Source organism: Sus scrofa, chromosome 7 (genome assembly GCF_054392235.1).
Source record: "Sus scrofa isolate SSC_HxYL_T2T_F1_AM1 chromosome 7, Sscrofa_HxYL_maternal_Yorkshire_Landrace_v2.0, whole genome shotgun sequence".
In the NCBI taxonomy this organism is placed as follows: Eukaryota; Metazoa; Chordata; class Mammalia; order Artiodactyla; family Suidae; genus Sus; species Sus scrofa.
In genome coordinates, this window is record NC_139389.1 from 60,669,785 (window position 1) to 60,681,794 (window position 12,010).

General features: G+C 49.8%; 1 protein-coding gene across 16 annotated transcripts in view; it reads left to right on the top strand.

Moving 5' to 3' along the window:
- Positions 1-11,780, top strand: part of HOMER2 (homer scaffold protein 2) — a 141,691-nt gene extending 129,911 nt beyond the window's left edge. For all 16 annotated transcript variants that reach the window (XM_084968545.1, XM_084968548.1, XM_084968546.1 and 13 more), the window contains 5 exons: positions 3,442-3,548; positions 6,522-6,678; positions 8,863-8,973; positions 9,636-9,716; positions 10,888-11,780. In XM_084968545.1, the coding sequence (XP_084824671.1) occupies positions 3,442-3,548; positions 6,522-6,678; positions 8,863-8,973; positions 9,636-9,716; positions 10,888-11,076 (645 nt within the window). In that variant the 3' untranslated portion in view covers positions 11,077-11,780. The remainder of the gene's footprint in view (positions 1-3,441; positions 3,549-6,521; positions 6,679-8,862; positions 8,974-9,635; positions 9,717-10,887) is intronic.
- The last annotated feature ends 230 nt before the right edge of the window (positions 11,781-12,010 follow it).

Here is a 12,010-nt window from a genome sequence, read left to right on the forward strand (position 1 = left end):
CCTCGTCTGTCTTCCTATTATAACAAAGACGGGGGTGGGGGGCAGGATCACAGCAGCTCTGGTTCAGCCAAAGGAAATATGGCTTTGCCAAGAACTGATTAATGACTCAAAGGGACCTATTTTAACCTGAAATAAAAACACCTGCATTCCTGACATCCAGATTGGTAATAGGGAGTGGTAGGCAGAAGCCTTGACCTCCCAACAGAGTTTTATGTAGAACAACAGAAAAAGGGAGACTTGAGGAGCAGGGATCTGGGGTTAGAAGAAGCATGAAGGTGGAGTTCCTGTCGTGCTCAGCAGTTAACAAATCTGACTGGCATCCATGAGGACGCAGGTTCGATCCCTGGCCTTGCTCAGTGGGTTAAAGATCCACCATTGCCATGAGCTGTGGTGTAGGTTGCAGACAAGGCTCGTATCCTGCATTGCTGTGGTTGTGGTGCAGGCCGGCAGCTCCAGCTCCAAGTCGACTCCCTAGCCTTGGAACTTCCATATGCTGGGGGTACGGCCCTAAAAAGCAAAAAAGAAAAAAAATATGAGGTAATAGCCCAACATCCAGGACTCTAACTGGCTGGGGGTCAGGTGTCCTGTGGGAGGAACAGAGATGCACTCAGGCACTGTGAGGGACCTAGAATTCTTCATTGGTGCATTGTTTCTTATTATTTATCATTGGATAGTTGCAAGACCCTGGAGATATTTTATGGGTACTGATCAAGAATTGATACGGAGGTTGCGTGTGGGTGGTGAGGCGGTCAGGGAGCAGCTGAGGGCGGGGAGATGGGCGAGGAGACTGTGGGTGGAGAATGGCCAGGCCAGGACAGCCATGGGGGTAAAGAGGGAGGGATAGGTGTCAGGGCAGTTCGTGGGGAGAGACCCAGGAGGCCTGGGCATCGTGAGCGGTAAAGATCAACCCTCCAGACCTGACTGTCAGCAGCAGCTGAAACTGAATCGCATAAACAAATGCCCCTGTGGGTTTATGGAAATGAATGAATATTAGACTTCAGGTGGACAGGAACTTCCCTGAATCTTTATAAGTAATCTCTAATATTATCTAAATGATACTGTTAATTTACTGTACTAATTACAGTACTTAGTAATCTCAGAGGATATATAAAATTGGGTACTTGAAATGGTCCATGATCGAAAAAGTTTCTAATGTACCATCTTTTTCAGAATACCACATTTATAGTGATATCTCTAATGTCTGAATTTCTTTCGTTTTTTTTTTGCTTTTTAGGGCCATACCTGTGGCATATGGAGGTTCCCAGGCTAGGGGTCGAATGGAAGCTTCAGCTGCCTGCTTACGCCACAGCCACAGCAATACCAGATCCAAGCCACCTCTGTGACTTACACCACAGCTCATAGCAACACTGGATCCTTAACCCACTGAGTGGGGCCAGGGATCGAACCCATAGCCTCATGGATCTTAGTTGGGTTCGTTCCCACTGAGGCACGATGGGAACTCCCTGAATTTCTTTACCTAAGGTTTTTGTTTTACATTTGTCCCCAAAAGTATTTAAAAACCTTAAAAAAGTCAAGTATACTCAGATATTATTTTATTTATGTGTATTAATTATTTATAAATGGCTTTTTGTCCCTAAGTTTTCATTTTTATTTACCCTTATTGATATTTCCCCAGATAATGGAGATCACTGTCCTTTTTTCTTTTTAGTTGAAATCATACCATTGGTTGATTTTTAAAAAATCCCTGAGAATGAATACTTTGGCCAAATTTTCCAAATACTTGAAGATTTTAAACAACCTAATTACAAAAACATTTAATACAGGTTTTTTCTGATTATAAAAGCTATACATATTTGTTGCAAAAATAAAAAGTATACCATACTCTAAAGAAGGGAATAAGAATTACCTATTTTCCTACCAAAGATATTTTGTTAGTATTTTGGTGTGTTTCTTCCTAGTATAGTTTTCTAACTTTTTTCCTAATTTTTGTAATTTTTTTAACCCTTTAAAAAAAAAAACTTACATGTTATGATCATTTCCTCATGTTTTCAAAACTATTTTAATGGCTAGATAGTATCCTCGTGTTTGTTGGTATCACACCTTAGCGCATTAACCTGCTGTCATTTGGGACATCTGTGTTGTTTCTCATTCCTGCACACCTTTTGTGCATTTGATGGTTTCTGCAGGGTAAATTCTTGAAACGGCACATTGGGTTAAAGGTAGGGATATTGTAAAAGCTGTTGCCACGTATTGCAAACATCCCTACAGAAATGCACAGTTCTGACTCCCACCAGCAGAGCGTGAGAACAGTTTTTCCTCCCACACCCTCCCCAACAAAGCCTTGTTGATTTGACAGAAGACAAATGTATTTTATTGGCTTTTTAAGTTTTGTATTTCTTTATAAGTGAAATGACATTTTTTTGGTGATTGAGTCTTTGCATTTCTTCTTCTCTAAATGTCAGTGGCGTATTCTTTCCCCCTTTGTGTGTGTGTGTGTGTGTGTGTGTGTTATTGCCAAGAACTTTATTTTTTTAACATGGATAATTTGAACATACACAACACTAGGCAGAATTGTGTAAATGAACCCCCCATGGACCCAGAGATCAACTTTAGCAATTAGCAACCTATGACCAATTGTTTCTTTAACGCCCTCCTCTCCCTCCATCTTTAAGGCAAATCTAAGACATCTTATCATTTCATCCCCAACTGTTTCAGTGTGGAGCTCTAAAAGTTGAGGATTCTAATGAGATTTTTTTTTAATCTAGGATAGGTGTTAGCATTTTTTCCCCATATCTACTGCAGAAATGGTTTCCCTACATTGTTTGCATTCTAATACAATGGGTGGCTTTTTTTTTTTTTCAATGTAGAAATTTAGTCATACGTCATTCCCTTCATGATTCCTTCCTGTGCCTTTATACTTATTGGAGGCTAAATAAGATCTTTCTAAGATCTTATCCAAGACCCGATGCGATATCACCTCCGAGTGACATGCCTTATTGTAGAAGATGTCTCAGAATGTTCACAACAAAGCTGAATAGTAACGGGGACAGCAGACATCCGTATCCAACTCCTGCTTTTTCAAATGTGTTGACCTCTCTGTAGCCCCTGGGTTTTTAAGTCATCGCAGCTCCCGATCCTTCTCTTTTCCTCATTCACTGTTTCTTACTATAAACCCCTCCTCCTCGTTTCCTCCGTGGCTTCTGTGTTATTAAAGGAAACCAGCTATCTGGCTGGGCTTGTTAAGTTTATCTGTAAAGCCTGAGTACCAAAGGCTCTGCACAGTGGCCCCAGGGGCTGTCTTGGGAGTGAAAAGCACAGACTTTCTGCCCAGGGCACACCTGGGTATTAGTCTTTGCTGCGCTGTGGTTGGACGTGCGGTTCTCCCGCACTCACGCACACCCAGGTCTTCATTCCACCTGACTTGCTGCCGCCCAGACAGCCAGCGGTAACTCATGAAGGTCATTCCCATCTTCCACTCAGCCATCCAGTGTCAACGGGACGGACGATGAAAAGGCCTCCTGTGCGGGTCCTGCCGACACACACCTCAAGTCGGAGAATGACAAGCTGAAGATCGCTTTGACGCAGAGGTGAGGGTGTTAAGATCCAGGTGCCGGTTTTTCTCCAAGGTCTGCGTGTCCCGGCGGCCTTTCCCGCTGGGCAGGTTTCGGGAAATTGGGAGAAGAAGCTGGGGTGCGAGAAGGAGCATCCAGTCTTGACTCCTGGCTAGCTGCCTTCATGGCTGCTCTCTGTCCACACCAGTGTGTGTGTGTGTGTGTGTGTGTGTGTGTAAGAGAGCTATGTCCCTGTGCTTATGTTTTGTTTTTGGAGAAGCCAGATTTATCATTTATTTATATATAATAAGACTGCATCTTGAACATCCAAGAAAACTATAAAAACCAAAGAAACTATTTAAAATAATACAAAGTCTCACAAAATCCACAGCTTTTCTATATACACACAAACCTCACATAGGATATATATTCAAAGAGATTTTCTTTACAATATGGACTAGAACCATAAATTTAAGGAGGTTACAAGATCTGATTGACGGAACACTGTAAAACAGCTATAATGGAAAAAATAAAAGTCATTATAAAAAACATAAAAAGTTACATGATCTTTGCGCAGAAAACTCAGGGATTCTGCGGACCATAGTGAATAATTTAACAGATGAAATCTGCTGGGAAGTGGTAGGAAGCTTTGATATTTTAAAAACATATCAATTTCCCTTAAATTGACCTATAAATGTCACACAATTCCTCTACTGATGGCAACAAGATTTTATTTATTTATTTATTTATTATTTATTTATTTATTTTTTAATTTTTGTCTTTTTGCTATTTCTTTGGGCCGCTCCCACGGCATATGGAGGTTCCCAGGCTACGGGTCCAATCAGAGCTGTAGCCACCAGCCTACACCAGAGCCACAGCAACGCGGGATCCGAGCCGCATCTGCAACCTACACCACAGCTCACGGCAACGCCGGATCCTTAACCCACTGAGCAAGGGCAGGGACCGAACCCGCAACCTCATGGTTCCTAGTCGGATTCGTTAACCACTGCGCCACGATGGGAACTCCCTGATGGCAACAATATTTTAATTAAAAAAAATTTTTTTTAGGTCCGCACCTTGAGGCATTTGGAAGTTCCCAGGCTAGGGGTCGAAACAGAGCTACAGCTGCCGGCCTATGCCACAGCCACAGCCACACCAGATCTGAGCCGCATCTGTGACCTGCACCACAGCTTGTGGCAGTGCCAGATCCTTAACCCCCTCAGTGAGGCCAGGGGTCGAACGCACGTCCTCACGGATACTAGTTGGGTTCATTACCGCTGAGCCACAACAGGAACTCCAAGATTTTAATTTTTAATGACTACTCTAGCTGTGCTTGTGTTTTCATGTCTTGAGAGCATGGCCCCTTTCCCAAAAGCTGGTCTGGACCTCATGGTGTAGACTGGTCCATGAGTACCCTCAGAGCCACTGTCTTTTGGGGTCAAGCTGCTCACCTGGCAGGGGACTCAGCCACTCCCCCGGCCTCTCTGTGACTGAGAAGCTGTTTTCCTAAGAGTTGCCTTGTTTAAGAGCTCTATCGTATCACTTTCCCCATTTACACAGGAAGAAACTGAGTCCCAGGTGGTACAGTGAGTCCTTGCCGAAGGTCACATGGCTGGTAAATTTCCCACTGGCCCCCACTGCCTACCTTTCCTCAGAGCTGCAGCTGCAGTCTCTTTCAGAACCTTCCCAGAGGCAGCCAGTCTCATCCCACAGCTGGCGACACCAAAGGGTTGGCACCTACCTCTGCAACCAGCGGGCCTTACCAGTGCTTGGAGCTTCATTCCTGGGCCCTAACCTAGGAATTCCAGGAAGAACATGGGACCCTGAGATCCAGCCACCTTCTTTGATCTGTGGGTTTTGTCAGGCACTTCACAGGACAAAGCTGTGGCTGGTCTTGTTTCTTACTCATCAGATGCTTGTGAGGACTATTTTTGGTTGTTTAACTCACAGTGGGCTGCCTGGATGAAAACGTTTCACTCCTAAAAATAAATGTTTAAAATTAAAAAAAAGAAGTCCCAGTTTAATGGACCAGTGAAGTACAGAAAGCAGTGTGCAAGCCGTTTCCCGAAATTAGCTCAAATTCTCAGTCAATTCTGAAATTCATCACATAATAGTATTTTTCTATCTTTTCAGTCTGGCGTGTTTGAAACCCAAAGTATGTATTTTCCAGTCACATTCCTAGTGACTTTCCAGTGATAGAAGATAACACAGATTCTTCAAATACAGTTGTATTTCCATAAAGAGAAAAAGAAGAAGCCTTTAGAGTCAGAACTCTCCTTGGCCAGGCAATATTGATGAGAGGCCAGCTACTTTCCGATGGGCTTGTGCTGTGCAGCTCTGCCCTGTCCCGCCAATGGGTTAAGGATCCTGCGTTGCTATGAGCTGTGATGCAGGTCACGCTCGGCACCAGGGATGCTTGGAACCCCAGTTCTGCCCACAGGACTCCCAGCCACTGCCTCCTCTGTCCTCAAGTCCTCGGCTCTCAAACCTGGGTTCCTTGAAAGACCTGAGGAGGCACAAGCTGTGCTGAGACTGTTGCCACCTGGGGTCAGGCTGGGACAATCCAGTTCACTGGGCTCCGGGGAGAGGGTGTCAGAGCTTGCTGAATGGGTCCTCAGCCTTCACGAGGGTCTCAGAGGTACCCCTGGCACTTCAGAGCCTCTGTCCCTGAGGCGCATCTCAGGACGGAACCGGACATGCAGCAGGAGAGAAGCGTCCTGCGGCCGGGGGTCTCCACCGCCGTCTGGGGCTTCATTCTTCGTTTCATGTCTTCCCTCTCTGAGTGCTGCTCTCTTCTAGAGCAGTGCCATGAGAAAGTGGCCCAGCAAGGTGACACGCTCCCCCTGAAGGGAAGCGCTGGTCCCGCGTGGCACGTGGTCTTCAGAGCCAGGCCACCGGTGGGAGAGGCTGTGGCCCCAGGAGACGGGTGGACGGGGCGGCTGGGTTCCCCCTTCCCAGTGGGGTGGCAGTGCCTGCCATCCCCGTCACCGCCTGTCCCCCGCTCCGCAGTGCTGCCAACGTGAAGAAATGGGAGATCGAACTGCAGACCCTGCGGGAGAGCAACGCCCGGCTGACCACAGCGCTGCAGGAGTCGGCGGCCAGTGTGGAGCAGTGGAAGAGGCAGTTCTCCCTCTGCCGGGATGAGAATGACCGGCTCCGGAACAAGGTGGGCGCGGGGAGCCATGGGGATGGCAGCCTGGTCAGGGGGTGGGAGCACCCCAGTCTTCCTCTCCCCACTGCCTCCACTTGGCCCTTGGCCCCTGGGCAGGAGGATGACCCCTGCCGTCTCCCTTTGACCAACCCCCCCCCCACCTCCTGCCCGCCTTAGTAGGAACACAACCACGTACAGAACTGACTTAGTACACACATTGAACCAAGTTTTATAATTCCTATTGCAAAGAAGACAGATTGGTGGGAGATTTCAGCTTGGCCTTGTACCACAAGCTCCCTCTGATGCCGGCTATGGGCTGGCCTTTTGTGGGCGGCCTCCCCCGGCATTTTCTGTGGTCCAGTGATTTTCAGTAGAGGAAAGGGAGCCAGAGGGTGAGTGAGGAGAACAGATTCAGGAAATGGTGAGGAGTGATGGGTCAGAACCCTCGCTTCCATGTGTAGTTCGCTATTTCTACAAACGTGAATCTGGCAGTGCGGAAAGGAACCTAGCACTTGAGGTGTGAGGTGGGTAGTGGGTGGGTGCCAACTGCCGTCATGTGCCCTCTGCCCTCTCACCTTCACACCTGAGCTTTTCGATTGGTTCAGAATTCACCTGCTCCCTTTCCTGTAATTAGTCACTCACATTCTGGTGTTGGGCCGAGTTGATGAGGAAGTTTTGGGGTGACCACAAAATCCCCAAGTGAGGTCCTGAGGTTGCTGTGCCATTTCGGTCGTCAGCCATGCCTGCCGGCATGTGGAAGTTCTGGGGCCAGGGATCGAACCCACACCCCAGCAGTGACCCAAGCCTCTGCATCGATAACACTGGATCCTTAACCCGCGGAGCCACGAGAGAACGTCTGGTGGCCGGCACGTTTATCCCCCCAGTTGGTGCACAGTCTGCTTTGCAGGTGCAGGATTTCAGGGTCCATGTCCTGCTGAGATTGGTACTTGCTCCCCATGTCCTGAGTGGAGCCTCTGGAAACCACGCCCCTGTTTCACGTGTTACTTTGGTGCAGATGGCACGTAAAACTGCCTCGTGTCGATTCTGCAGAAAGTGCTGACAGGAAGGGGCACAGGCCAAGAGCTGACTCTGCGGGTTCCCTTCTGGAGGCCCGGCTGATCCGCCTGCCAGAGGGATCCATTGCCCTTTCTTTCTTTTTCTGAGCAGAGAGCTGGGTTTCTTGCTTTGTGTCTAAGAACCCAAGAGTGGAGCGGGGGTAGTGGAGGAAGTGCATCTCATGGCGCTTGATCCCTGAGAGGAGCATCAGCTTCCCTGGATGGGAAGAACTGAAAACGTCATTTCCAGGGGGAGGTGGAAGTGGGCGGGACCTCCCACAGCTCCTACAGCCGGGGGTTCAGACCCTGAGGGTTGGTGCAGGTCACCTCTGAGAATTATCCTCGTGGTACCAGCCCAGGGCCCTTCACCCTGAGCGAGGGCTGCCACCTGCATGGGGTGACCCCATCACTGTGATGCTCTTGTGTTACTTGTTGGTTCTGGTCCTGACATCCACTCGGCACCCGCACCTTGGCCCCTGGGAAATGCCTGGCGTCTGACAGCCGTGCCAAGGTTTTCAGGCCTTTGATCCCTTCTAGGGGGTCAGGCTTGGGAAGGAGAGAAAGACACGCTCTGGGGATTTGCCAAGTCAGCCTGTGGTCGCATCATCTCTCTAGGAAGAGGCCCACAGGCCAGACTCCTGCGTGCGTCAGTGGGGAAAGGTCATCTTGATTTAAAACGTTTGAAATGTCCTTGCGCCCCATCTGGTGGCCCCTGTCTCACAGAGCTGCTCAGTTCTCTACCCTGCTGGCGTAAAAACCCTTGAGATGCAACAGAATCATTCAGGGCATGATTCAAATGATGTGAAAATCATTCTGGGGAGAAGCATTTGGATTCATGGGACACCTGGCCCCTGTTTGTGACGGATCCTTAAAGCAAACCTGAAGCTTTTGTCCTGTGACTGAGAGCAGACCAGAAGCCCAGAGCATCCTGAAGCCAGGTTTTATGACTTATACTCAGTTGGTATTAAATAAGCTATCTGCCCGCAGGGGCAAGCAGCTCAGGGGAGCCTCAGAGAGTTTGTTCATAGCCACAAGGAAGAATTTCTAAGTGTTAATTTATGGTTGATTTTAAAAGAAAGTACCAACAGAGCTGCGGTGATGTTTTTGTTTAATGACTAAATCCCTGCTTTAACATGTGATAAAGATCGACGAGCTGGAAGAGCAGTGCAGTGAGATCAACAGAGAGAAGGAGAAGAACACCCAGCTGAAGAGAAGAATTGAGGACCTGGAGTCGGAACTCCGAGAAAAGGAGACGGTGAGTGGAGCAGCGCTGAGCAGTGCCACTCGGTGTCCCCGGGGCCTTTGGGGGTTGATCTCCGCCCAAGGACACGGCAGATGGCTGTGGCGCATGTGACCGGCCCTGGCAGCTGCCAGGACATCAGCACACAGACAAAGCCGAGAGTCACACCAAGGCACACGTAGTCCAGACAAAGGCCTGACGACCCTCTGCAGCCTCCTCATTGTACGTATATAGTCAGTCACTCAGATCCAAGAGGCAGTGGAACTTTTGCAAAAACACTTGGAGACTTTTTGTAGATGGTCTCTCATCAGAATTTGAAATCTGCTCTCCGGTGCTGCCCGAACCCCCAGTCACACAGTCATTTATTTTCTGGGCAGCTCAGTACACAGAGGATGGAGACCCAGGGCAAGGAGCCGGTCCTCTCTCAGCCTTGGTTTCCCCATCTGCAGAGCAAGAATCATACCAAGACCTCGCCATGCCTGGCGGGGTACAGAGTTGGGGCATGAACGCACGTAACCTACTCAGCCTCTGGAATTACCTGATGTGTGTTAAGCACTGTCATCTTATCATTTACGCAGACAACACTGGTTCCAAAAGCTGCACAGGTTGGGGATTTTCAAGAATACGTGTTTATCTGACGTGCTTTCACATTCTTTTCAAATTTCCGTCTCCTGCAGGAATTGAAAGACCTCCGAAAACAAAGTGAAATCATACCTCAGCTCATGTCAGAGTGTGAGTACGTCTCTGAGAAGTTAGAGGTAAGGACGGGGAACACATCCCCCTTGGCATCTGTCGGGTTACCCCGTTCTTTGAGGCCCCTCCCTTTCACGCCTTGCTGGCTAAGGACAAGTGACTTTGTGTTCCTAAAAAGCCAGGGTGATTGTGTGCTCTGCCCCCTGGCGTTTGTCTCTTGGCTCATCCCCTTGCACGAAGGTATCCTGTGTATAACGTGGTGTGGGTGATTGTTTCCCACCCATAGACGTCCCTACAGAACCACAGAAGGGTGAGAAGCAAATGACAGAAGGGAGGGCTGAGGGCATGAGACCCGAGGGCTATTCCATCTCCCCACCCGGTGACCTTGGACATGTCCTTAGGCAGGCCCCCCATTTGCAAGCATCAGATTTCTGACCATAAAAGGAAAGGAGTCTCTTCAGCTCCATTTTCACCTTGGAGGGTCTCCTTGCTTCAAAGAGCACTTTGTTCAGGTTCCCAATTCAGTATTAGTACTGGTTCCTTTACACATGTTCACAAAATCTCGTCTTGTACCCAAAAGATGGAAGCTCTTGGTTGGTATGAAGAGTAGGGCTTGAGCCTCATGGAAGGACGCACAGCAGTCCGGCCCCCGGGAGCTTGAACGTCTCCACGGCACCCGCAGGACAGCCAGTGCACAGACCCACTGTCCCTGTGTCTGGCCGGGCCAGTCCTCCCTTGCTGGGGCTGGGGCTGGCCTGGGGCAGAGGAGGCCTCGCCTTCCCTGTGTGACCCCTAGCATCAAGTCACTCTCCTCTTTGTGCTGCTTCTCCCTGTCTCAGATCAGAACCCAAAGGGGGCCCTCTGCTGACCAGCCTGGGGCTGGGGCTGAAAAGCCGGTGTGCTAGGCTTTCAGAATTCCTCTGCTGGGCACTTGGGACAGTGTCGCTTAGCAGCAGGCTCCTTTGGGCAGGAGGCGTCCTTTAGGCAGTTCTGCCTTCCGTTTGAGGCCAGGAGCGGGGAACATCGATTTTTAGGCCAGATGTTGGGCAATGCGCCCCGCCCATTGGCACCGGCCGCGGGGGAGAACAGCGGGGACCAGAGAGCATAGGCTTGCTGCCCGGGGATGTCACACCTCCGTGGAGGCGGGCCCGCGGGGACGCACAGTCCGGCTGTCCTGGGTCTCAGCGGGGCTCCTACCGCTCGGTAGCCCAGCCCCTTCTCTCTCGCTTTGCTCAGGCGGCCGAGAGAGACAATCAGAACCTGGAGGACAAAGTGCGGTCTCTGAAGACAGACATCGAGGAGAGCAGGTACCGACAGCGCCACCTGAAGGTGGAGCTCAAGAGCTTCCTGGAGGTGCTAGACGGGAAGATCGACGACCTGCACGACTTCCGCCGGGGCCTCTCCAAGCTGGGCGCCGACAACTAGGGCTCGGGAGTCCCTGGGGTGCGCGTGAGCTGGTAGCACTAGGACCTCCTCCTGTTCGCGTGGCTTCTGTAAACGCAGGCGCCGTTTGTCGTGTTTCCAAACCGGGGGACGCCGTCCACTCTCTCCTCCCCAGAATCGAAATCCGCCCTCGCTTCTCTGGCCTGGCGGGGTTGTGGACGCCTGGACGATGCTGACTCAGGAATCCAGAACTAGGTCTACCTTAAAACGTTTACGCAGTCAGGGCAGGGATGTTTCTATCTTTCTTAAGGGCTGTTGCAACCATAAGAACTGAAAAAAAAAAAAAAAAAGTATTTTCTAATCCAAATATGAATACCCTTTCCAGCTCCTTTTGAGTAGCGTCCAGAGTATGCGAACGTCCGCCAGGCACGCGTGTGTGGGGCGAGGCGAGAGAAGCTTCCCTCTGTGTGTAGAGATGCTTTACAGCCACCACTTAGGAGAGGTTTGTCCAGAGAAGGAAAACAAGTTTCTGATGAGTGCGATTTCTGGCGCAGGAATCACCTGCATCCACTCCCTCCCCCCTGTCCCCCACCCCGGTTTGTAGGGTTGCAACAATGTTCCTTTTCTGGGTTTTCATTTCTGAGCAGATGACCCTGCTGTGGGGACAGCACGTGGTAAGGGTACCTAGCACAGTGCTTGGCACAAAGTAGGTGCTTAATAAATATTTGTTCAATTAAACATATAAACAGAATTTAGTGTTTTAATCAACCCCCCCCCCCATCAAGCTCCTGGTGAACAGTCCACTGCTCTGGTGCCCTGGGTCATTATCAGGCATGAATGTGACTTTGTGGTCCACCTCACGGACTGGCTCAGGTGGCCCTGAGGCTGGGAACATGGCAGTGGAAGCAGCAGGAGCTGGTCTGAGGCCCCCTCAGGAGCCCATCCCTGGTGCTCTGTCCCTGGGGACCCCTGACAC